General features: G+C 64.0%; 2 protein-coding genes across 6 annotated transcripts in view; one reads left to right on the top strand and one right to left on the bottom strand.

Moving 5' to 3' along the window:
* KCNH2 (potassium voltage-gated channel subfamily H member 2) overlaps positions 1 to 24,882 on the bottom strand; it is a 188,505-nt gene that overhangs the window by 157,663 nt on the left and 5,960 nt on the right. For 3 of the 5 annotated variants that reach the window (XM_030546581.1, XM_030546582.1, XM_030546586.1), the window contains exon 4: positions 10,647 to 10,877. In XM_030546581.1, coding sequence (XP_030402441.1) covers positions 10,647 to 10,877 — 231 coding nt within the window. Of the gene's footprint in view, positions 1 to 10,646; positions 10,878 to 11,574; positions 11,621 to 14,456; positions 14,574 to 24,882 lie in introns of those variants that run through there. The other 2 variants (XM_030546584.1, XM_030546585.1) reach the window with 2 other exon arrangements.
* Positions 22,526 to 24,729, top strand: LOC115642939 (DNA-directed RNA polymerase II subunit RPB1-like). The gene is made up of 2 exons (XM_030546640.1): positions 22,526 to 22,847; positions 24,623 to 24,729. The coding sequence occupies exons 1-2, from the start codon at positions 22,526 to 22,528 to the stop codon at positions 24,727 to 24,729; spliced, it is 429 nt and encodes a 142-aa protein (XP_030402500.1).

Below are 24,882 nucleotides of genomic sequence, written 5' to 3'. Positions count from 1 at the left end.
GCCCCATGGCCCAGCTTGCAGCGCCCAACAGAGCTGCCAGCCCTAGCGCCCCACGGCCTCCCTCACAGCACCCCACTGAGAGCTCCCAGCCTTAGCGCCCCACGGCCCCGCTCACAGCACCCCACTGATATCCCAGCCCCAGCGCCCCACGGCCCCGCTCACAGCACCCCATTGCGAGCTCACAGCCCCAGCGCCCCACGGCCCTGCTCACAGCGCCCCATTGCGAGCTCACAGCCCCAGCACCCCACGGCCCCGCTCACAGCGTCCCATTGAGAGCTCACAGCCCCAGCGCCCCACGGCCCCGCTCACAGAGCCCCATTGCGAGCTCACTGTCCCAGCGCCCCACGGCCCCGCTCGCAGCACCCCACTGAGAGCTCACAGCCCCAGCGCCCCACAGCCCCACTCACAGCACCCCACTGAGAGCTCCCAGCCCCAGCACCCCACGGCCCAGCTCGCAGCACCCCACTGAGAGCTCACAGCCCCAGCGCCCCATGGCCCCCCTCACAGCGCCCCATTGCGAGCTCACAGCCCCAGCGCCCCACGGCCCCGCTCACAGCACCCCATTGCGAGCTCACAGCCCCAGCGCCCCACGGCCCCGCTCACAGCACCCCACTGAGAGCTCCCAGCCCCAGCACCCCACGGCCCCGCTCGCAACACCCCACTGAGAGCTCAGAGCGCCCCACTGAGAGCTCCCAGCCCCAGCGCCCCACGGCCCCGCTCACAGCACCCCACTGAGAGCTCCCAGCCCCAGCGCCCCACAGCCCCGCTCACAGCACCCCACTGAGAGCTCCCAGCCCCAGCACCCCACGGCCCCGCTCGCAGCACCCCACTGAGAGCTCAGAGCGCCCCACTGAGAGCTCCCAGCCCCAGCACCCCACGGCCCAGCTCGCAGCACCCCACTGAGAGCTCCCAGCTCCAGCGCCCCACGGCCCCGCTCGCAGCACCCCACTGAGAGCTCCCAGCCCCAGCACCCCACGGCCCCGCTCACAGCGCCCCCACTGACAGCTCCCAGCCCCAGCGCCCCACAGCCCTGCTTACAGAGCCAGTGCTCCACAGCTGGCTCGCAGCACCCGTGACCAACAGGGCACTTGCGGTGATGTTTCAATGAATGCTGTGAGCTGAGCAGTGGGCAGCAAAGGGGCCGGTGCTCCTGGGGAGGAGCAGGATGCTGAGATGCCTGGGTCACCTACTGACTGGGGCCGTGAAGGAGCTCAGCTGACTGGGACTGGGGGAACCCCCAGGACTGGACATCTGACCCACACAGCAGGAAGCTCCAGCCAGCGAGCAGGGAGCTCAGCAGGGCTCTGCCGAAGTGTCAGGTGTCTGAGCTGTGACACAGGCTGTCCCCAGAGAGTGACAGACACAGGCACTCAGGGCAGGCTGTAACCTCTGAGCGACACAGTCCCACCGACCTAACCCCCATGTTGGGGGACCATACACCTCTTTGGGCCAGGACAGTCCCTTTGTTAAGCCCTATCCCGGTTGTCCCGACTTTTTTCCCCCAAAAAAGTGCCCACTGTTGTCGAATCAACGGGGCGTGGGGGAACGTGCAGCCTAAACCCAAAACAATCTGCTTTACTCGGTATAAAGCTCATCAATTGCTCCCCCTCTGTACCAGCTCTTGTCCAGCTCAGGTGGGAGCCAGGGGATTATTCAGGAGGGTTCCTCTCCCTCTTTGTTCTGTTCCACCCCTTTGCATATCTTTTGCAGAAGGCGGGAATCCTTTGTCCCTCTCTGAGTTCCCACCCCTCCTTCTCCATGGAAAGACACCGGGTTAAAGATGGATTCCAGTTCAGGTGATGTGGTCACGTCACTGCAAGACTCCATCGCCCGCTTGCCAGCACACACGGATACAGGAAGATTACAGAGCCACCTGCGGACAAGTGTCCTGGGTGACGGGAGCCATCAAGATTCCAACCCACCGTTAATGGCCTACACTTTGCATAATTACAATAGGCCCTCAGAGTTATAGTTCATATTTCTAGTCCCAGATCCAGGAGTGGTACATTTATACAAATAGGATGACCACACTCAGTAGATTATAAGCTCTGTAATACCACTTTATAAGAGACCTCTTGCATGAAGCCTATTGCAGTTACATCACAGTCACTCATTGACAAGCAGTGATGCCAGCCGCCCCGGGGGGAGGCAGCGTTCCTGCATGGGGGGCGGGGGCAGCAGGATCCCAGCGATGGGCAAGAACCTGCGGGGGGCACTCAGGCGAGCGGCTGGGAGGGTCCCTACCCCATGCAGACAGCGCTATGGTGAGAGAGCTTCCCCAGGGAGGTGGATTAACGACACCTTCCCGTCAGCAGACAGCATCTTCGGTAGAGCGCTGCAGGGGTGCAGCCACGGCCAGCGCTACCGTTTAGGCAGGCTAGGCAATAGCCTAGGGCACCAGCATTATTAGGGGGGTGGCATTTTGCCAGGGGGGCAGCAGGCGGTTCTGGTGGAGCTGCCACAGTCGTGTCTGCGGACGGTCGGCTGCTCACGCGGCTCCGGTGGACCTCCCACAGGCATGGCTGCGGCAGCTCCACCGGAGCCACGGAACAACGGACCCTCCGCAGGCACCACTGCGGCAGCTCCACCAGAGCCGCGGGATCAGCGCGGGGCGCGGTGAAATGGCCGTGCGCCTAGGGCGCGAGAAACCCTAGCGCTGGTCCTGGGTGCAGCTATGCCCAGAGGAAACCAAGAGGGATGCTGCAGCTCCTGGCCGCATGCGGGGAGAGCTGGCCTGGGCAGTCCGGACTAGGCCAGAGCCGCTGCCTCTCTGGGCTTCCCTGCGGTGGGTCCAGTTGACTGACAAACCTGCTCTGGGGGATGGGCTGCCTGGTGTCGCTGCAGGTCCTGGCTGAGCACATCAGGCCCCGTGGAGTCCACAAGGCTACCCCAGGAGCCCAGCTCCGTGGGATTTGCAGGTTGAAGCAGGAGGGCTGGAGCCCGGAGGCTCCGTCTCAGAGGTGGGGAGGCCATGGGCCCTGCCCTGGAGGGGGAGGGGGATCCCTGGGGTTCCTACCAGGGACTGTTTGAAAGCAGAGGTGCAGCCCTGACCCTACAGACTTCTGAGAGCCCCCAGGACCCCGTGCAGCTCCTCCCTGACATGCAGCATTAGGGGAGCAAACGTGAGCTCACAGGCCCAGCACTGCAGAGCCCAGGCTGCCAGGCCAGCCCCTCAGTCAGCAGCCCGCAGGGGGCTGGGCAGAGCCAATGGTGCCCAGCAGCAAGGCAGATGGCACCTGCTCCCTCCCCGGCCCAGCCCTCGCTGCAGGGATATGGGCCGAGCACAGAGCTCACCACTCAAGGGGACCAGGCAGGAACGAGGCACAGAGCCCAGTCCAGCGCAGGGCAGAGTGACGAGCCAGCATGTAGCTGCCCAGAGGATTCAGGGAACCTAATGTCTTCGGCGGCGGGGCGTCCTTCCGCTCCGGGACCCGCCGCCGAAGTGCCCCAAAGACCTGCGGCAGCCCCCCAGGTGCCAAATTACTGCCGAAGACCCAGCACTTTGATGGTGGGACCGGAGTGGGAGAAGCTCCGGGGTCCTGGGCCCCGCTAAAGTTTTCCGAGGCCCCCAGAGCGAGTGAAGGACCCCGCTCCAGGGGCCCCGAAAAACTCTCGTGGGGGCCCTTCCGGGGCCCGGGGCAAATTGCCCCACTTGCCCCCCCCCAGGTGGCCCTGGCATGTAGGACAGAGGCACTGCCCATCCAGTGCCCAGGCAGGAGGAAGTGGGTGCGATTCCCTTGCCCTGTCAGGGACCCCCCCACTCGCAGCCAGGAAGCCAAGGGGAACCCGACCCCGGGAGGGGAAGATCGAGAGGGCAGGGCACTGCAGGCAGGAACGGGCAGTACTGGAGCCCCAGACAGAACCCCCCAGAGGCTGGCCCCACTCTGCAGGCCCAGGCCGTCCCACAGGCCCACTCCATTCCCTGTGGGGCCAGAGGGGGCGCTGGCAGCCGAGATCAGGGCAGAGCACAGCCCCCCCCCCCCCCCCCCCGCTGTCCCAGTGCCTCATTCCTCAGCCGGTCTGGATGGGCTCAATGACACTGGCCAGAGCCGCAGCGGCCCGGAGTCACAAGCATACACAGCTGTCAGCAGGTCGCCCTGCTGCCAAAGGGTGGGGAGGGGGAGCCCAGCTGGCCAGCAGGGAGCAGCACACGAGGGCCCAGCCTCCTCCGGTCAGGGCCAGCCGCTCGACCAGTGACCCTGGAAGGAAAGGCCCCGTTCCCCACACCGGACAATCCTCCCCCTGCATGGGGGCCTGCTGCCAGCCAAACCTGCAGGCCACAAATCGCCACCTCAAAGTGGCTTCAGTGGCGCAGCCCTGCAAGAGACAGAGGTCAGGGCCCCACTCGAGTCCCCATCGCCCAGCGCAGCACCAGGACAGAGGGATCCGGGGGACGGGAGCCCCCGACACTGACTCCTGGGCACCCCTCTGCACAGTGGAGAGGGCAGCTCCTTGGCCCTGGCCAGGAAGCTGCAGTGCTGCTCCCGGATGGATAAAAACCAATGACTTTTTTTGAAAAAATGGGAGTATTTTATTGAAAGCAGATTTCTGATTTGGTTGCTCAAATCAGAACTTTTTCTTTTTAAAAATCTGCTTAAAATGAAACTGGAGTTTAATACAAAATATGTTAAGGACTAAACTTCTCAATCTTTTCCAACAGTGAAGTAAACCAACCTGCTGAATCCATGAGCCCCCAGCAAACCCATTGCTAAGGGCGGCTGTCCTACAGAAAACCACCATCAGGGGAACCAGCCACCTGCTGAGCTCGAGCTTTACCAGTCTGGCACAACAAGTCACAGGCTGCATCAACAGCGCTGTCTGGGGGGGGTCCGGCCCCGCTACGGGGGGCAGGCGACTGACACAGTAACCACAGGCCTCGTGAGGCCCTGGCCTTTGACTCCAGGAGCCACCACCACGTGTCTCAGCCAGACCATCCCCAGTGCCCCCCGAGGGGGTCTCACTCTCCCATGCACGACTGCATGTGGGGGTCACTGTCTGTGGGGGTGCACCCGGCCACGCACTCCCCTTGCTAGCCCAGGACAGACAGCGCCCAGCCCCCGTGCTCTCCGGGGCTCCTGCACAGGTATGGGGCCAGCCAAGCTCCGTCACCAAGCCCTGTTACTAGTAAGCCTGGAGACGCAGGGCCCTGGAGCCAGCTTGGGATGTCTCCCCCCACACACACACACAGGGCTGAGCCACCGCTCAAGCCAGGGGACAATCTAAGGGCATCTTGCCAAGCTAGGGCCCGAGGGAGCCAGGGATCAGGTGCCAGGTGCTGCTGGCTCAGCTCGGGTCCCATCAGTCTGAGGCTCGGCCCCAGGAGCAGCCCCCCTGCCCTGCCCTGCCCTGCGGAGGTGTGGCAGGGCCAGCATGCAGGAAGGGGGCAGGAGGGCGAGGGACCCGCAGGCTGCAGCTTGGCTCCTTGGTCAGCTGGGCGATGCCAGCCTCCAGGCCAGTTAACCAAAAACAGCAGCGCCCGGCCGGAGACACCTGCCACGAGCGCCAGCGCCTAGCAGCAAGCGGGCCTCCTGCAGCACCTCAGGGCAAACCGGGCCAGCACCCAGCAGCCCCCTCACCAGGGTGAGCCTGTGTCATGGGAGTGACGGGCCCAGAGCACGCTGGGTAAGTGACCCGCACTCCAGCACCGCCCCCCACCAGCTGCAAACCCCGAGGGTGACCAGATGTCCCGATTTTGGGGCTTTTTCTTATATCGGCTCCTATTACCTCCCACCCCCTGTCCTGATTTTTCACATTTGCTGTCTGGTCACCCTACAAACCCCGGGGCTTCCCCTTGCTGCTCAGCCACCCCCCTCCCAGCTTTACAGCCCCTCCCCCTGGGCCCAGAGTCCACCCCCCTCCCAGCTTTACAGCCCCGCCCCCAGCCCAGAGTCCCATCCCCCACCCGGCTTTACAGCCCTGCCCCCAGCCCAGAGTCCCAGCCCCCTGCCCGGCTTTACAGACCCCTCCCCCGGCCCAGAGTCTCAGCCCCCGCCCAGCTTTACAGCCCGCCCCGCACCCAGAGTCCCATCCCCAATTGGCTTTACAGCCCCTCCCCCGGGCCCAGAGTCCCAGACCCCCCCCCCCCAGCTGAATCAGTCCCGCCCCCGGCCCAGAGGTCCCACCCCCCACCTCCGGTTTTGACAAGTCCCCTCCAACTCCAGCCCAGAGCCCAGCCCCCCACAGCGTTACAGACCCCTTCCCCTAGCCCAGAGTCGCAGTCCCGCGCGCCCAGCTTTACAGAGCCACTCCCCCTGGCCCAGAGTCCCAGCCCCCACCAGCTTGACAGCGCCTCTCCTCCCCTGGCCTAAGAGTCCCAGCCCCCTGCCCGGCTTTACAGACCCCTTCCCCGGCCCAGAGTCTCAGCCCCCGCCCAGCTTTACAGCCCCGCCCCCAGCCCAGAGTCACATCCCCCACCCGGCTTTACAGCCCCTCCCCCTGGCCCAGAGTCCCAGACACCCCCCCCCGCTTTACAGTCCCGCCCCCGGCCCAGAGTCCCACCCCCCACCCGGTTTTACAGCCCCTCCACCAGCCCAGAGTCTCAGCCCCCCCCAGCTTTACAGACCCCTCCCCTAGCCCAGAATCTCAGCCCCCGCCCAGCTTTACAGCCCCTCCCCCTGGCCCAGAGTCCCAGCCCCCACCCAGCTTTACAGCCCCTCCCCCTGGCCTAGAGTCCCAGCCCCCACCCGGCTTTACAGACCCCTCCCCCACTCCCAGCTTTACAGCCCCTCCCCCAGCCCAGAGTCCCAGCCCCCACCCAGCTTTACAGCCCCTCCCCCTGGCCCAGAGTCCCAGCCCCCACCCAACTTTACAGCCCCTCCCCCTGGCCCAGAGTCCCAGCCCCTGCCCGGCTTTACAGACCCCTCCCCCACACCCAGCTTTACATCCCCCTCCCCCTGCCCCAGAGTCCCACCCCCTACCCAGCTCTACAGCCCCCTCCTCATGCCCCCAGTCCCCCGTCCAGCAGTAGATCCCACCCCCACCTTCCAGCTCCTTGCTCCCTCAGGCCCGGGAGAGCAGCTCCTGTGGCACCGGGCTCACAGCGGGACCCCCTTGACTTACGGGGAGAGGAGCCCAGGAGTGAGACTGTCAGGCCAGCCCCTGACACAGCTCATCACCCCCGACACTCCCCCCGCAAGCTGCCCCCCAGCCCCCGTTGTCCTTAGGTCCCCGCTGTGGGTGCAGAGCCAAGAGGGGCCAGCAGCTGGGAACCAGATCTGTTTACGCTGCTGGCCGGAACCGGGGAAGGCTCCTGAGAGCCGGAGGCAGCTGCCTGGGTGCGAGCAGAAACACCTGGTGTGGGAGGGCCGGCTCCCCCACAGGGACGTGCTCCAGGCCCTGCAGCCACCCCCCAGCGCTCACATGGGGCCTGCAGGAGGATGGCTCCTAGCACCAAGCAAAGGGCCAGACCCCTAGACCACAGCACCCACTTAGCCCCACACTGCAGGGCCCACGTGTGCATCTCTGCTCCCGCCTGCTGAGCCTGGCCAGCAATACCCCGCAGCCCCCCACAGCGAGACCTGGGCCCTGGCTTAGGGCCCAGCCACATTCTCCTGCACAGCTGGTGGCAGCCCTCCTCCCCAGAGCTAGCTGCACATCACACTCCAAGCAGCTGTCAGCTGCTCCCATGCCGCAGTCTGGCCTCGCTGGGCACCCGCCCACCAGCAGGACAGTGGCACTAGAGCAGGCAGTGGGTGAGGACTGGTGGCAGCAAGGGTAGCGACGGGCTGGGGCAAACAGCAAAGCAGCCAGCCTGCCACCAGTCCACTGTGTGGGAGCACTCAGCCTCCCTGGGCAGCCCACAGGATGCGGGGCACCAGCACACACTGGGTGCCTGTGGGCACTGGCTCATGGCAGGCTGGCCAGTGCCACAGGCTACAGCAAGGCTCAGTGCTCTGTGCCACCAGCTGGAGCAGGGCCGGCACATCAGCCCCGGGTTCCAGCCGGGGAGGGACTTGCCCAGGGTCCCCCATCCAGCCATGAGTGGAAGAGCAACGCCCCACAGGAAGGGACAGGGTGACTGGCTCTCCTTTCCCTGCCCCGCCCCACCCCACTGCCAGACCAGAGCTTACTGGGCAGGAGGCTGAGACCCTGGTGGGTGCCTGGCTCGGCTGCTATTTCCCAGCCGGCGAGGGCAGTGCCCCAGGGCAGGCCCCAGACACACTGCGTGCTACATAGGACCAGGTGGGGACCATGGTTCTCGCCCCCTGAGTGCTGGAAGGTGCTGGGGAGCGCAGGCACTGTGTGCACGTCGGGACAAGGACGCCACCCACCCTGCAGCAAGCCTCAGCACCGCTGATTGATGGCCATGCCACGCCACGCCGCCTGGCCTCGGCAGGCCGTTAACTCAAGGGTCTGTCTGCCCGTGACGGACGGCGGCTTTCACACGCACACAAATAATCATAAATCACCACCAGGCAGCTCCGTGGGGGAGCCTGCAAGAGCACAGAGGGACAGGCATGGGGACCCCACAGCCCGGCTGGGATGAAGTGGGACTGTATTTAATGGTTCCTCTGAATAATATGCGGGTGCCTCAGTTTCCCCTATGCAGTTCTTAAGTCTCCAGTGTGCATAAATGGCTGACACTTTGTATCCTAGCAACAAATGGCCAGGGCGCTTCTGCCCCGCCCCACTCCCCCCCCCCCCCCAAGAGGATGCTAAAGGTGGGAGAGAACAAAGAGGTCAGATGACCTCCTGGCAGGAAAGGAGCTGAGCAGAGGAGAAGGGGCTGGGGGGGGGTTCAGTTTGGGGCTGGCTGGAGATGAGAAGTGAAGTGTAGACGGGGGGAGGGTCTGGCTCACTGCCCCCCAGAATGGACCCGGCTGAGGGGTCCGGTTCGCTGTACCTAGAAGCTCTGTGTTAGACCCTGTTCCTGTCATCGAATAAACCTCTGTGTTACTGGCTGGCTGAGAGTCACGTCTGTGAAGTGGGGGTGCAGGACCCTGTGGCTTCCCCAGGACCCCGCCTGGGTGAGCTCGCTGTGGAAGCGCACGGAGGGGCAGAGGATGCTGAATGCTCCAAGGAGAGACCCAGGAGGTGAAGCCGTGTGAGCTTCTTGCCCTGAACAAGTCTGCTCCAAGGGAGAGGAGGCTCCCCAAAGTCCTGACTGGCTTTGTGGGGGGCAGTTCCAGAGCATCGCCCGGCGACTCCGTGACACCTGCCCCCATGGCACCTGGGCTCTCTCCTCCTGCTTGGAAAGTGGTCATGGGAGGGGACTGGCTGGCACTGGAAGGCAGGACAGGATGTGGGGGCACCACCTCCAATCGGGCCCCAGGGCGGGGGACCAGCTGTTCGGGACCTGGGGCCATTCCCCTGCAGACGAATGGCCAGCCCAGTGTTGTGGGTTTGCCACAGAACATGGGACCCCACAGCCCAATGCCCTGCTCCAATAGGCACCCCAGGACGCTGGGCCCCGGGGGCAGGACACAATGGCTGATGCCTGCCATTCCATGGCTCTCCTGCCCCCCGGCCGCCACCCTTCATGGGAGCGATCATGCCCTCCACCCAGCACAGGCCCTGCCACCCCACAGAGACGGCGCACGCCGGGGGGCAGGAAGGGGCCAGCTCCGAACACCTCCCGCCCAGCCCTGGCACCAGACCGTCATCTCAGTGCTGAGGCAGAAGGCTGCCACCTCCTCCCTTCCCCCGTCACATCTACAAGTGGGGCTGCATCCCCACCCCCCACCCAAGGTGCCACGTCCATGCCCAGCCCCCCCCGCCCAGCCAGGCCCTCCACACCCAGTATGGTGCAGCGTCCCCCCACACTCACAAGGAGAGCCACGTTCCAGCACCCAGCCCCCCACCCCCACACAGCACTGTGTCCCCTCAGTCCCCAGCCCCGTGAGGGGTGCTGCGTGGCCGCACCCAGCCCCCCACTCCAGCATAGCGCTGTTTCTCCCTGTCCATCCCAGCCCCCCACCCCGGCGCCGCATGCCCATGCCCGTCCCCCCACCATAGCACCACATGCCCAGGCCTGGCCCGGTCCCCCACCCCCTGGCACAGCACTGTGTGCCCACGCCCGGCCCCCCACCATAGCACCATGTGCCCACGCCCTGGCACAGCACTGCGTGCCTATGCCCGACCCCACAGCATAGCACTGCATGCCCACACCCAGCCCTCCACCCCCTGGCACAGCGCCACGTGCCCACAGCCAGACCCTCACCCCGCGGCACGGCGCCACGTGCCCACGCCCGGACCCCCGGCACGGCACCACTTGCCCACACCCGGACCCCCACCCTGCGGCACGGCGCCACGTGCCCATGCCTCGACCCCCACCCCATGGCACGGCACCACGTGCCCATGCCCGGACCCCCGGCACGGCACCACTTGCCCACACCCGGACCCCCCCCCAGCGGCACGGCGCCACGTGCCCATGCCACGACCCCCACCCCATGGCACGGCGCCACGTGCCCATGCCTCGACCCCCACCCCATGGCACGGCACCACGTGCCCATGCCCGGACCCCCGGCACGGCACCACTTGCCCACACCCGGCCCCCCACCCTGTGGCACAGCGCCATGTGCCCATGCCCGGACCCCCACCCCCCCGCACGGCACCACGTGCCCATGCCCTGCCCCCCACCATAGCACCACGTGCCCACGGCCGGCCCCCCGGCACGGCATGGCAGCACAGCCCAGGGGGGTCCCTACCATCCTTGCGGTAGAAGCAGATCTCCACCTTGCGCTCCTCGGAGCCCAGCAGGGCCTGCGCGATCTGGGTAGCGGCGCTGTGCTGGGTGCGGGGCCCGTACAAGAAGTCACAAGTGCAGGGCTTCTGCATGACCTCGGCCCGCGTGTAGCCACACAGCTCGCAGAAGCCATCGTTGCAGTAGATCACGGCGCAATTCTCCACCCGGGCGTTGGCGATGATGAACTTCCGGCCTGTGGGGGAGAGGCAATGAGAGGGCGGGTGGCTAGCAGCACGGCTACCCTTGGGGCTGTCCCCCCAGCCTGCCCACTCCCACTCCCACTCCCGCCCGGAGAGGTGCCAGGCTCCCACCCCGATGGGTTAGACCCAGCCCAGGGCCAGCTCCTGCCTCCACTCAATCCAGTTTCACCAGGCCTGCTGGGGTCTCCCCTCGGGGGCCAGGGCCGATGCACTGCAAAGAAGTGCAGCGTCCTGGCAAGGCTGGGGGGGCCAGGGACTCCATCCGCCCACGCTCCGCCACCACCCACAGGGGGGAATCACAGGGGACCACAGGTGCCACGGATCCCGCTGCCACCCCCCACGCACAGCGCCAGGGGCCGGCCCCACTGACCGGATGCCCACAGTGTCTGCCAGACACCCAGCGCTGCAGGTGCTGCCTCTGCATTGCCCGGCTCCCTTGGGAGCAGCTGGTTCTGCCAGTGCCCTCCCTGCGCTGGCCTTCACACTGCTCCAGATGAGCAGAGACACTTCAGCCCCCGCCTGGCTGCAGTCCAAGCTCTGCTGGAGCCCCTCACTGCCAACCCGCAGCCCCCCCCCCGACATCGGTCCCCTCAATCCTGCTTTCCTAGCCCTGAGCCTTCCCTCGCGCTCTCCCAGCCACGGCCTGTTTGTTTACTCGCTGCATCCGCAGCAGCCTTTGCATTCGCAGACCTGCCAGGCCGCCAGTGCCAGCAGCAGCACGCTGGGGATAAACAACCCTGAGGCCTGGGGCCTGCGAGCTGCCTCGCCTCCCCTCCCTGCAGGCCCCAGGCCAGGCCTCCCAGGAGCAGCTTCCTCGCTTCGCCCTGCTCCTGAGCCCTGGGCTCTCTGGCACGGGGAGCCGCCTCAGGCAGTGCCCGTGCCCCACCTGCGCAGGCGAGGGAAGCAGTTCTTGGCTGGTGCCCACGCAGCCCTGCATGAGGCATTCGCCCTGGGCTGGCCACGCAGCCACTGCCACAGCTCCCACGTGGGCCTCCGCCCAGCGCAGAGACATCCCAGCCCTCACCCCCGAGTCCCGCCAGCGTGTGGGCTGAGGCCGCAGGCCGTGAGCGTGACCTGGGGAACGTGGGCAAGGGAGACGCACCCCACGCTACTGCGTGTAACAACAGCCCAGGCAAGGGAGACGCACCCCACGCTACTGCGTGTAACAACAGCCCACACCAGACATCGCTTGTCACACACCAGGGTCGCCCCACCACGAAGCTGAGAACTGACTGGCTTCTTCCAGCCCCAGTACCCATCGTGCACCGTGCTGGGGCGGAGCAGGAGTCACTCCCAGGTACACCGGCAGCCCAGCAGGCACACCCGGGTGTGTACACACACACACACACACACACAGTCGTGGCTGGCACACCCAGGAGCGCACACACACACACACACACACACACACACACACACAGAGTCGCAGCAGGGACACACAGCAGTGTACATACACACACACACAGAGTCGCAGCAGGCACACCTGGGAGCGTACACACACACACACACACAGTCGCGGCAGGCACACCCAGGAGCGTACACACACCCAGGAGCGTACACACACCCAGGAGCGTACACACACACACACACACAGTCACGGCTGGCACACACAGTAGTGTACACACACACACACAGTCACGGCTGGCACACCCGGGAGCGTACACACACATACACAGAGTCGCGGCAGGCACACCCAGGAGCGTACACGCACACACATACAGTCGCAGCTGGCACACCCGGGAGTGTACACACACAGTTGCAGCTGGCACAACCGGGAGCGTATACACACACACACACACACACACAGTCGCAGCAGGCACATCTGGGAACGTACGCACACACACACACACACACACAGTTGCTGCTGGCACACCCGGGAGCATATACACACACAGTCGCAGCAGGCACACCTGGGAACGTATACACACACACGCACACACCCAGTTGCTGCTGGCACACCCGGGAGCGTACACACACACACACACACACACACAGTCACAGCAGGCACACCCGGGAGCGTACACACACACACACCGTCGCGGCTGGCACCCACGGGAGCATACACACGCACACACACACAGTTGTGGCTGGCACACACGAGAGTGTACACACACACATACACACAGTCGCAGCTGGCACACACTAAAGCCCCTAGCCCATGGCACAGCTCTGTACCAGCCCTAGCAAACACAAGCCCTTCATCAAAAGCCGGGTTGCTGGTCCTGGCCGGAGACTGATTCTTCTGCAGCCCAGCCCAGCCCAGCCGAGCCTCCTCTCCAGACAGCCCTCCTCAGAGTCACCTTCAGAGCATGGGAGGGAGGGTCAGCCTCACCCTACAGATGGGGAAACTGAGGCACAGCTACACCAGGGCTGAGACAGGCATCCAGCTCTGGTGCTGCCAGGCCCAGCCCCACAATGATCAGCTGTCCACAAGGCCATCTCCCGGCCTGGCACACAATCCGCAGGGCCGGCAGAGGAGAGTTCTGCGCTGGGCACAGACAGGAACTGCCCCCCATTTAGCACCCAGCTGCTCCAGTGCCCCACAGCATGGGCTTCTCCCCAGCCTCAGCCGCCTGGGCACACTAACTCAGTCAGGAAGCACTGATCTGATTTGCCCTGCTACTGACTGGGCCACACACCTCACTCCCAAGCACACAAACCTGGGGCATCCCTTTCACACACATCCACACAGGGACACCCTCTCCTCCCCACCCTCCACACACACTGCACATGCCCACCCTACACATGCACACACAGGGACACCCTCTCTCCCCACCCGCCCACACGCACACACACTGCACATGCCCACCCTACACACGCACACGCACTGCACATGTACACCCTACACACTGCACATGCACACACACCCCACACATGCACAACCTGAGCACATGCACACGCAGGGGCACCCTCCCCCCTACATACACATAGAAGGGCTGGGGCACACACAGGAGCTGGAGGACATGCCCAGACACACACAAGGCACCCACATACACACACACACACCACACAGGGGCTGGGAGACACCCAGGGGGAAGGGCTGGGGCACACAAGGACACACACGGGCTGGAGAACACAGGGAGACACAGGGAACTCCCCCCACATACACACAGGGACACAGAGCACCGCACACACACACACACGCAGGGGCTGGGGTACACAGAGGCACACAGAGCATCCCACACACAGGGACACACACACAAATACACAGGGTCTGGGGGACACAGGGCACTACACATACACATACAGAGACACGCAGGGGCTGGAGGACACACGCACACGCAGGAGCACACACAGGGAACCCCTCATACACAGAGAACGGCTGAGGGACACGGGGACACACAGAGCACCCACACACACACACACACACAGGGTCTGGGGGGGACACAGGGACACCCGCAGGGGCTGGCGGACACGGGGACACACAGAGCACCCCCCCACACACACAGGGTCGGGGGGGGGACACAGGGACACCCGCAGGGTCTAGGGGGCTCACAGGGACACCCGCAGGGGCTGGGGGCCTGGACACAGGGACACCCGCAGGGGCTGGGGGCCTCTCCCGGCCCCGCACTTACTCTGCCCCTCGAACTTGCGGATGATGGTGTCCAGGAAGGTGTTCTGGGGGGCGACGTGCCCGCGCCGGACGGGCATCCTGCTTATCCCATGGGGGGCGGCCGCCGGCCCGGCCCCTGTCCCCGGCGCCCCCCCCAGCAGGGCCCTGCCTGGGCCCGTCTGTCCCGCTGCGCTCGGCTCCGGCGCTCCCGCGGGCGGTTCCCCAGCCCGGGGCTGCGGCTCGGTGCGCAGCGCCTGCTCCGGCCGCCCGGCGGCTCGGGGGCGGGGCCGGCTGCGGGCTGCGCCGCCGGGCCCGGAGGGGGGAACCCCGCGGAGCCGGGCCCAGCACGCCCCGCCCCGGGCGCGGTCCGGTCCGGGTCTGGCTGGGCGCGGGACCCCCCGGGACCGTGCACCTGCCGCCGGCTGCAGCACCCGGTCCCCGCACGGCCCGGCCCGGCTCGGCTCCCGGCGGGCTGCAGCACCAGCCTCCCTTGTTCAGGCGCGGCGGCAGCGCGAGGTGCCGGCACACGGGTCTGATTCGCCGCGCCCCGGCCGCCGCCCGCGGTCCCCAGCCCGGCGCTGCGCGCTGACAGCCAATGGCGGGCCCGACCGCGGGGTCCTGGGCGGGGGGGCGTGCACGGACCGCTGGGCCTCGCCCCCCTTCCCACTCCCGCGGCACCCGGGCCTGAGCCCGTCCCCCCACCGGACCCCCTCTGGCCCTAGGCACTGCCCCCAGCCAGTTCCCCCATCTCCCACCCTGCTCTGGTCCCACCCCCACTGGACCCCCTCTGGTCCCAGGCTCTGCCCACCAGCCAGTTCCCCCATTCCCCCACCCTGCTCTGGTCCTGCCCCACATTAGACCCCCTCAGGCCCCAGGCACTGCCCCCCAGCCAGTTCCCCTATCCCCCCACCCTGCTCTGGTCCTGCCCCCCACTGGACCCCCTCTGGCCCCAGGCACCCCATCCTCCACCCTGCTCTGGTCCTGCCCCCCATCAGACCCCTCTGGCCCCAGGCACTGCCCCCATGCCAAGCTCCTCCATGCTCTCCCCTTCCTATGTCCCCCACCAGCACCAACCACCCCTGCCCCTATCCCTCCCTATGTTACCACCATGGTGCCCACTCAGCACTTCCCCGGCCCCAGACCTCATTACTTCCCTGCTGCCCCATCTCTGCCCCAGGCCTCCCCTCCTTGACCCCCTTCTCTGCAGCTGGCTGGCTCCCCTCGCCTGTTAGCGCCCCTCAGCTCCCAGCTCTCTGCCTGGGCTCAGCTGAGCTGGCAGCAGCTCCTTGGAGGAGGGGCCCTAGGGGGAGTGCCCCAGGCCCCTCTCCCTCTGGGGAGCAGAGAGCTCCGGTCATGGCCCTTCTCAGCTGGGCACCAAGGGCTCTGGTGCTTGGGAGGAGGCTGAGCCCCCCACTTGGGGGCAAGCGTCCCAAAGCTGTCCACTGCTGGGGCATGTGTCCCTAGACCCAGCCCCGGCCAGTGACCCCTGCAGAGGGCTCACCCACCGCTGCAGCTTGGGAGGAGGCCACCACTGGGGCGGGGAGCGTACAGGACAGACAGGCAGACACAGAACTCTATGGGGACAGAAAGAGCCAAAGCTCCCCACAGCCACAGTTCTTCTTCGAGTGATTGCTCACATCCATTCCAGTTAGGTGTGCGCGCTGCGCGTGCACGTTCGTCGGAAACTTTTTTACCCTAGCAACTCCAGTGGGCCGGCAGGTCGCCCCCTAGAGTGGCGCCACCATGGCGCTCTATATATACCCCCGCCGGCCCGCCCGCTCCTCAGTTCCTTCTTACCGCCGTGTCGGTCGTTGGAACTGTGGAGCGCGGCATAGCTGTCCTCCACATCCCTAGCTCTCCTAGTTTCTATCGCTTGTCTATCGCTTATCTCTAGTTCCATATAGTTGTTAATTAGTATTGTTAAGTAGATAGTTTAGTAAATAGTTGTTAAGTAGTTCTTTGCCGGGGGCTTAGCCCTTCCCGGCACCCGGCGCCAGGCTCATGCCTGTTTCGCCAGGCTTCAAGCAGTGTGCGGCCTGCAAGAAGCCCATGCCTACCAGCGATCCCCACGAAGCGTGCCTGAAGTGCCTCGGGGAATCGCACAGATCTGACAAGTGCCGCATCTGTAAGGCTTTTAAGCCGAGGACAAAAAAGGAGAGGGATCAGAGACTCCGAACTCTCCTAATGGAGGCGGCACTTGACCCGTCGACTTCGCAGACCGTGGTTTCGGCACCGGCACCGGATCGCTCCGGCACCGAGAAGACTCCCCGGCACCGACCTTCTCCGGCACCGGAATCAGAGCCTAGGCCGTCGAAGTCTGATACTCCGGCCAGGCAGACCCGGCTTGAGCGCCCGGCCTCGACATCGGCCGCGGCGCCACCGGCACCGTCAGCACCGTTGACTCCGGGCCCGGCGGGTCCGTTGAGTCCGGTGCCGCCGAGCTCCCCCATGAGATCTGGGGTTGAGATAGTGGTCCCATCCACTCCGGAGACCTTCGCCTCGGCTCGGGACCTTATTGCCCTGACTGAGCCCACTCGGCTGCCACCCCCGGTACCTCCGGTGCGGGTTGTGTCCAGAGGCAAGCCCATGCTGTCGGCGCCGCCCAGAGACAGTCGTTCGCCGTCCAGGTCCCGACGTCTTGGGCGCTCCAGATCCCGACGCCGCTCGCAGTCCCGGCACCGCTCCCCTCAGCGATACCGGTCGCACTCGCGGCAACGGTCGGCATCGAGACGGTCGCGGTCAGGCTCCAGTCGGCGTCACCGGCACCGCGACTCCAGGAGCAGGTCCCGACGCTACTCGCCGCACCGGTCGACCTCCCGGCACCGAGCTGGTGGCAGGTCCCGGTCTCGGTCGACCTCCCGGCGCCGAGCTGGTGGTAGGTCCCGGTCGACCTCCCGGCACCGAGCTGGGGGCAGGTCCCGGTCGACCTCCCGGCACCGAGCTGGTGGCAGGTCCCGCTACCGAAGCGGCACCCGGTACCGATCAGGATCCCGGCACCGTGATAGATCCCGATCCCGGTCCCGGCACCGATATGACTCCCGGCACCGGTCCCCGGCACCGAGACGATCCTCCGTGCCGGCCCGCGCGGACCCATACCATCCGGGGTCGGCCCCGCCGTGGCCCTCGAGACAGCCGTCCGTATCTTCTCAGACGGACAGTGGGTATGCGCTCGGCACCGACCGGCAGGCGGCGCTGTTCGGGGATCCGCCGCTGCAAGACCAAGGCCCACAACAGTGGGGATTCTGGACACCCTGGGCATACCATCAGGCCCAGGGCCCCCAGCAGCTCCCTGCCAGACCGGCGACTGCGGAGCGTAGGGCCCCTGAAGCCTCCTTGTCTCGCCCCCCTCCCTCCCCGGAAGGGGAGGAAGGGTCCAAACAGCAGGACTCCGCTGTGGCTCCGGAGGCAGAGGCGAGGGCTGAGGATGACCCTCAGTTGGACACTATCGTGCCTGGGGTCTCCTCATCCTCCTCCCCGGATGAGGCGGTGGCGGGTACCTCCTCCAACAGTCCCCCCCCGCTGGATCTCAGGGCGCACCAGGACCTCCTCAGGCGTTTGGCTCAAAACCTGAGTCTGCAGGCAGAGGAGGTCTCGGAGATAGAGGACCCAATTGTCACCATCCTCTCTTCCGATGCTCCCACCAGGGTCGCCCTGCCGTTCATACGGACCATCCAGGCCAACGCCAATACTATCTGGCAGTCCCCGGCCTCCATCCCTCCGACAGCGAAAGGAGTCGAGAGGAAGTACATGGCCCCTTCTAAGGGGTACGAATATTTACATGTTCACCCGACTCCCGGTTCACTGGTAGTGCAATCGGTGAACGATAGGGAGCGTCACGGCCAGGAGGCTCCGGCCCCCAAATCCAGAGAAGCCAGGCGGATGGACCTCCTTGGCCGTAAGGTGTATTCGGCTGGGGCGCTGCAGCTCAGGGTCTCTAACCAGCAGGCCCTGCTGAGCAGATACGCCTTTAACTCCTGGGTGGCAGTGGACAAATTTAAGGAGCTGCTGCCACAGGATGCTCGCCAAGAGTTTACGGCCATCCTGGACGAAGGCAAGAAGGTCGCGCGCACGGCCTTACAAGCCTCCTTGGACGCTGCGGACTCGGCTGCCCGTACCCTCGCGTCAGGAGTTACGATGCGTCGCATCTCCTGGCTGCAGGTTTCCGGCCTTCCGCCAGAGCTCCAGCACACGATACAGGACCTTCCTTTCGAAGGCCAGGGCCTGTTTTCCGATAAGACAGACCCCAGACTTAAGAGTCTAAAGGACAACCGGGTCATTGCGCGGTCCCTCGGGATGCACACCCCCGTGACACAGCGTAGACCCTTTAGGCCGCAACAACAGCAGCACCGTAGGCCGTTTTCCCAGTTCCGCCAGCGGCAGGACCCTTACAGGCGCCGCGGCAGGAACGGCAGGCGCAGGCAGTCTGGGAACCAAGGGGGGCAGAACCAAGGCTCCTCAAAACCCCCGCCTGGTCCTAAGCCTTCATTTTGAAGGTGCGCCCGAGGGCGCGGTAACAGTTCCCTTATGGATCCTTTCCCCCCGTTTTCAAGCCGCCTTTCGTTTTTCCTCCCGGCGTGGTCCCAAATAACATCGGACCGCTGGGTCTTAAGCCTGGTGCAGACGGGATACCGCCTGCAGTTTGTTTCGTTTCCTCCTTCCCGCCCTCCTTCCTCGTCCCTCTTCAGGGACCCCTCTCACGAGCAATTCCTTCGACAGGAGGTGCAGACGCTCCTCAGCAAAGGAGCTATAGAGGCGGTTCCGGAGAACGAGAAAGGCAAGGGGTTTTATTCCCGTTACTTTCTGATCCCCAAGGCCAAGGGGGGCCTCAGGCCTATCCTCGACCTGCGAGAACTCAACAAATACCTCGTGAAGTTGAAGTTCCGCATGGTATCCCTGGGGACCATTATTCCATCCCTGGATCCGGGAGACTGGTACGCCGCCCTCGACATGCAGGACGCGTATTTCCACATTGCCATTTGGCCGCGCCACAGACGCTTTCTCCGCTTCGTTGTGGGGGCTCTTCATTATCAGTTTGCAGTCCTCCCATTCGGCCTGTCCACGGCCCCGAGGGTGTTTACAAAATGCATGGCAGTTGTCGTGGCGCATCTTCGGCGCAACCGTATCCACGTGTTCCCTTATCTGGACGACTGGTTGATTCGGGGCACGTCGGAACAGCAGGTCAGCAGCCATGTCCGCCTGATCACCGCCATATTTGCAAGTTTGGGCCTCTTGATAAACACAGACAAGTCCACTCTGAGGCCCACGCAAAAGGTGGAATTTATCGGGGCGCTCTTGGATGCCACTGTGGGCAGGGCCTCGCTACCTCTGCAACGGTTCCAGACCATGGCGGCGATCGTTCAACGTTTGCGGTCAGCCCCGTTGACGTCAGTGAGGACATGTCTAACCCTGTTAGGCCACATGGCGGCGTGCACTTTTGTGACCGGCTACGCTCGGCTCCACATGAGGCCTCTCCAGCTGTGGCTTATCAGCCGTTACAGGCCGCAAAGGCAACCTTTAGACATGTTAGTCACAATTCCCCAGAAGGTCTTAGATTCTCTCGGCTGGTGGTTGGACCAGTCCGTATTATGTGCGGGTCTTCCCTTTCACCCCTCTCAGCCATCGGTATCCCTGACAACGGATGCCTCAGATCTGGGCTGGGGGGCCCACCTAGGGACCCTGCGGACACAGGGCCTGTGGTCCCAGGAGGAGGTGGGGCTCCACATCAACATACGGGAGTTGAGAGCGGTCCGCCTTGCTTGTCAAGCGTTTTGTCATCAGCTTCAGGGTCGTTGTGTCGCCGTGTTTACAGACAACACGACGACGATGTACTATATCAACAAGCAGGGCGGCACCAGGTCCTCCTCCCTGTGCCACGAGGCGATACGTCTCTGGGACCTTTGCGTAGCCCACTCCATTCACCTCAGGGCTTCCTTCCTCCCTGGAGTACGGAACACTCTGGCAGATCGATTGAGCAGATCCTTCCTGTCACACGAGTGGTCCCTTCGCCCGGATGTCGCTCTCTCCATTTTCCGGAGGTGGGGTTATCCCCGGGTGGACCTCTTCGCGTCCAAGGGGAACAGGAAGTGCCCAGCGTTCTGCTCCTTTCAGGGCAGGGAGCCGGGGTCGATAGCGGATGCCTTCCTCATCCAGTGGTCGACCCACCTGTACTATGCATTTCCCCCGTTCCCTCTGGTCCACAAGGTCCTCCTGAAGGTGCGCAGGGACAGGGCGCTCGTGATCATGGTGGCCCCGGCGTGGCCCAGGCAGCACTGGTACACCATGCTGCTGGACTTGGCCATAGCCGACCCAGTTCCCCTGCCCCTTCATCCGGACCTGATTACCCAGGACCACGGGACCCTCTGTCACCCAGACCTGCAGTCGCTGCACCTAGCGGCCTGGCTCCTGCGTGGCTGACTGGCTCAGAGCTGCGCTGCTCTACGCCCGTGAGAGAGGTGCTCTTGAGCAGCAGGAAACCGTCCACAAGAGCCACATATTCAGCGAAATGGAAGCGCTTCTCCTGTTGGTGCGTAGAGAGAAATCTCCGCCCTATGGAAGTTTCGGTTTCTGAAATATTAGACTACGTTTTGTCCCTCAAAGGGCAAGGTCTGGCTTTATCGTCATTGCGAGTCCACCTAGCAGCTATCTCCACCTTTCACCCGGGTGTGGACGGTCGCTCCGTTTTTTCTCACCCGACGGTGTCGAGATTCCTTAAAGGGCTGGAACGTTTATTCCCTAACGTCCGTCCCCCTGCCCCAACCTGGGATCTTAACCTGGTGTTGTCCCGGCTCATGGGGCCCCCCTTTGAGCCGTTAGCTACTTGTTCCCTGCTCTACCTCTCTTGGAAAACTGCCTTTCTAGTGGCTATCACCTCAGCTAGACGGGTGTCGGAGCTCCGAGCTCTTGTGGTAGACCCTCCATATACGGTCTTCCACAAGGATAAGGTGCAGCTGAGGCCACACCCTGCTTTTCTGCCCAAGGTGGTCTCAGCCTTTCATATCAACCAAGAGATTTTCCTTCTGGTTTTTTTCCCAAAACCTCACTCCTCAGGCAGGGAGCAGCAGCTCCACTCGCTGGATGTCCGTAGGGCTCTCGCGTTCTACATAGAGAGGACTAAGCCCTTCCGAAAATCCCCCCACTTTTCGTGGCGGTAGCAGATCGTATGAAAGGTCTTCCTATCTCCTCCCAGAGGATATCCTCTTGGGTTACGTCCTGTATCAGGACTTGTTATGACTTGGCCCATGTCCCTGCGGGCCGTGTGACTGCGCATTCTACCAGGGCGCAGGCGTCGTCGCTGGCTTTCCTAGCCCGTGTGCCCATCCAGGAAATCTGTCGGGCAGCGACCTGGTCATCGGTCCACACCTTTGCTTCCCACTACGCCCTGGTCCAGCAGTCGAGGGAGGATGCGGCCTTCGGAACTGCAGTGCTCCGGGCCGCGACTTCTCACTCCGACCCCACCGCCTAGGTATGGCTTGGGAGTCACCTAACTGGAATGGATGTGAGCAATCACTCGAAGAAGAAAAGACGGTTACTCACCTTTGTAACTGTTGTTCTTCGAGATGTGTTGCTCACATCCATTCCACACCCGCCCTCCTTCCCCACTGTCGGAGTAGCCGGCAAGAAGGAACTGAGGAGCGGGCGGGCCGGCGGGGGTATATATAGAGCGCCATGGTGGCGCCACTCTAGGGGGCGACCTGCCGGCCCACTGGAGTTGCTAGGGTAAAAAAGTTTCCGACGAACGTGCACGCGCGGCGCGCACACCTAACTGGAATGGATGTGAGCAACACATCTCGAAGAACAACAGTTACAAAGGTGAGTAACCGTCTTTTCCCGGCTACCAGACGAGAGGGCCAGGGAAGGAGGGACACACTGACTAGGTGCCCACACCTGTCCCTAGACACCGATCACTGAGCAACCAGGCCTGGGCAACCCACTGGAACAGCCCAATGCAAACTCCCTGCCTGGCTCCATCCCTCCACCCTGGGCGCATAGCGCACAGCCTCGCACACTCGCTGTCTGCAGACAAGAGTGCTCCTCCTGCTGGGACAGAGGAACAGGACTTGCTAGGCTGACCAGCTACCCGTGGAGCAGGACATGCCAGCCCGCTGCCACGACACGCTCACACCACGCTACCCCCCGAGCACTCGCCAGCCCGCAGCTACGACACGCTGCCATGACACACTCACACCACACTACCTCCCAGAGCAGCACACGCCAGCCCGCCGCCACGACACGCTCACACCACGCTACCCCCCGAGCACTCGCCAGCCAGCAGCTACGACACGCTGCCATGACACACTCACACCACACTACCTCCCAGAGCAGCACACGCCAGCCCGCTGCCATGACACGCTCACACCATGCTACCCCCTGGAGCAGCACACGCCAGCCCGCTGCCACAACATGCTCAGACAGGGTCTGTGCTAGAAGGGATCACTGGCACAGTCATACCAGCAACCCTTCCTAGTGGAGATGCAGCCTGCGAGGACAGGAGTGCTCTGCTGTACAGCTCCTACCTGTTCCCTGAACAGAATACGCTGCAGCCCGACACTGGAACTGCATCTGCACTGGGGCTTGGCTGGTGCAGACATGCTGTGAAAACCTCCCCCAGGCGACACTGCTATGCCAGCCAACATGTCCCATGTCAGCTTGGCCGCAGGGACACCCCTGACTGGACAGCACCCCAGATCCACAGACCCCCCTCGGGATGCTCCTATTCGATGCAAAGGCTGATTTGCCTGTTAGCTCAGTGCCCTGCAGCTTGCCCCACGTCTGGTTATTCAGCCCCTGTGCACATAAGCGGCGAGTTATATGGGCCCGTGGTGCCCATACTCTACCAATATTCAGGAACATGAGCCTGGCTCCCCCAGCGTTTGGGCTGATATTTTACATACAGGCGAGTCTCATCTTATGCTGGGGTTACGTTCCGCAGTCAGCGGGTAAAGCAAAAATCGCGTATAGTCAAAATTACATAGAGTGTAACAGGCGGAATCGCCTGCACGACAGGTACAGTATTAAAATTGTTATTTTTCTGGTTTTTTTATTTTTGTTTTTGCCAACAGCGTAAAGCTAAAACCATGCATGTTAAATGCACGTAAGATGCGACAGACCTGTACATTCTGATGAAAACAGTATCTCTGTTCACAATTGTCCACTGAGCATCAACTTGAAGGGCCCGCTTAACCTTATTTCATAGGTGCAGGACCGAGGGGTGCGGGGGGTGCTGCAGCACCTCCACATTTTGCATGGGGTCCCAGCTGCTGCCCGGGGCTCCGCTGCTGGCCCTGTGCCCAGGGTGGGGGGAGTGGACAGGGGTAGGATATATATCAGCTTACAAGGCAGGCATGGGGGGCAGGACTTGGACCTGTTCTGGGCACTCCCCAAAATTATACAAACTTGGCCCCCATGCCTGTGTAGTGTCAGCCTCTGCGGCTGGCCCTGGCCTGTGCAGTGCATGTGCAGGGCCTGGGTGCATGTTATGTGCACCTGCAGGGCCTAGCACAATGGCTGCGGCCCCAGGCGCGGGCAGACTCCACGGCTAAGCTTGTGTGCCTCACTAGACATGCTGGGACACAGGCTTTCCCCACAGGCCCAAGCCATGCGGCTGCTCCCGGACAGCGAGCGCGGCCCAGAGACTAACTTGGGAGAGAGCCCCTCCTCCCACTCAGGAACCCAGGCGACTGGGGCCAGCCCTGCCCCCACTTCTGTGCTCGGAGCCTTCTCCGTTTCTGCTGGGTGCCCCAGGCCTGCGTGAGAGGCACTGCAGTGAGCGTGTCCCGGGGAAACAGACTTGGCACCCAGACCCAGCGTGCCCCGGAGCGGAACCACCTCTCCCCAGGCAGAAACGCTGCGAGGGTTTGGGGGGCAGAGGTGGGGCTCGGGATGGGGGGCTCCCTGCAGCCCCCAGCACAGACACTCCCCTCCTGGCTGCTGAGAGGCCTGTGCTGCTCTTGCTCCTGCATGCACCTATGCCAAGCTGTCTGTGCTCTCACCTGCAGACTCCTGGTCCCAACCCCCATCAGTCCCCAGGGCAAGTCCCTGCAGCCAGTGCCCAGGCAGGGGCTTGTGAGGGGCAGGAGGGCCTGGGCACTGACCCAGCGCCCCAGAACCTTGGCACAGGGTCCCTGTGCAGGGCTGGCCACCCAGAGCATCTCTCACTGCGTCACCAACCCCAAGCCTGACCCCATAACCCACCTCAAGGCATTGCCTACCAGGCAGCCGAACCCTCACCAATGGCGTGTGCAGGCTATGCAGGGCCAACCTCCAGCCTCCCCACCCTGCCCACCGCTGCCTTATAAGCTGATCTCCAGTCTGCTGCCCCCACCTACCACGGTTTGTCCTTCCTTTCCCACCCAGGGGTACCAGAGACAAAATGGGACGGGGTGGGGGGTAACAGGCACCTATATAAGAAAACGTCCCAAAAAATGGGGCTGTCCCTTTAATAACAGGAC

This window comes from Gopherus evgoodei, unplaced genomic scaffold (genome assembly GCF_007399415.2).
Source record: "Gopherus evgoodei ecotype Sinaloan lineage unplaced genomic scaffold, rGopEvg1_v1.p scaffold_47_arrow_ctg1, whole genome shotgun sequence".
Classification (NCBI taxonomy): domain Eukaryota; kingdom Metazoa; phylum Chordata; order Testudines; family Testudinidae; genus Gopherus; species Gopherus evgoodei.
Note: the sequence above shows the minus strand (reverse complement) of the source record. Positions and strands in the feature narration are given on the sequence as shown.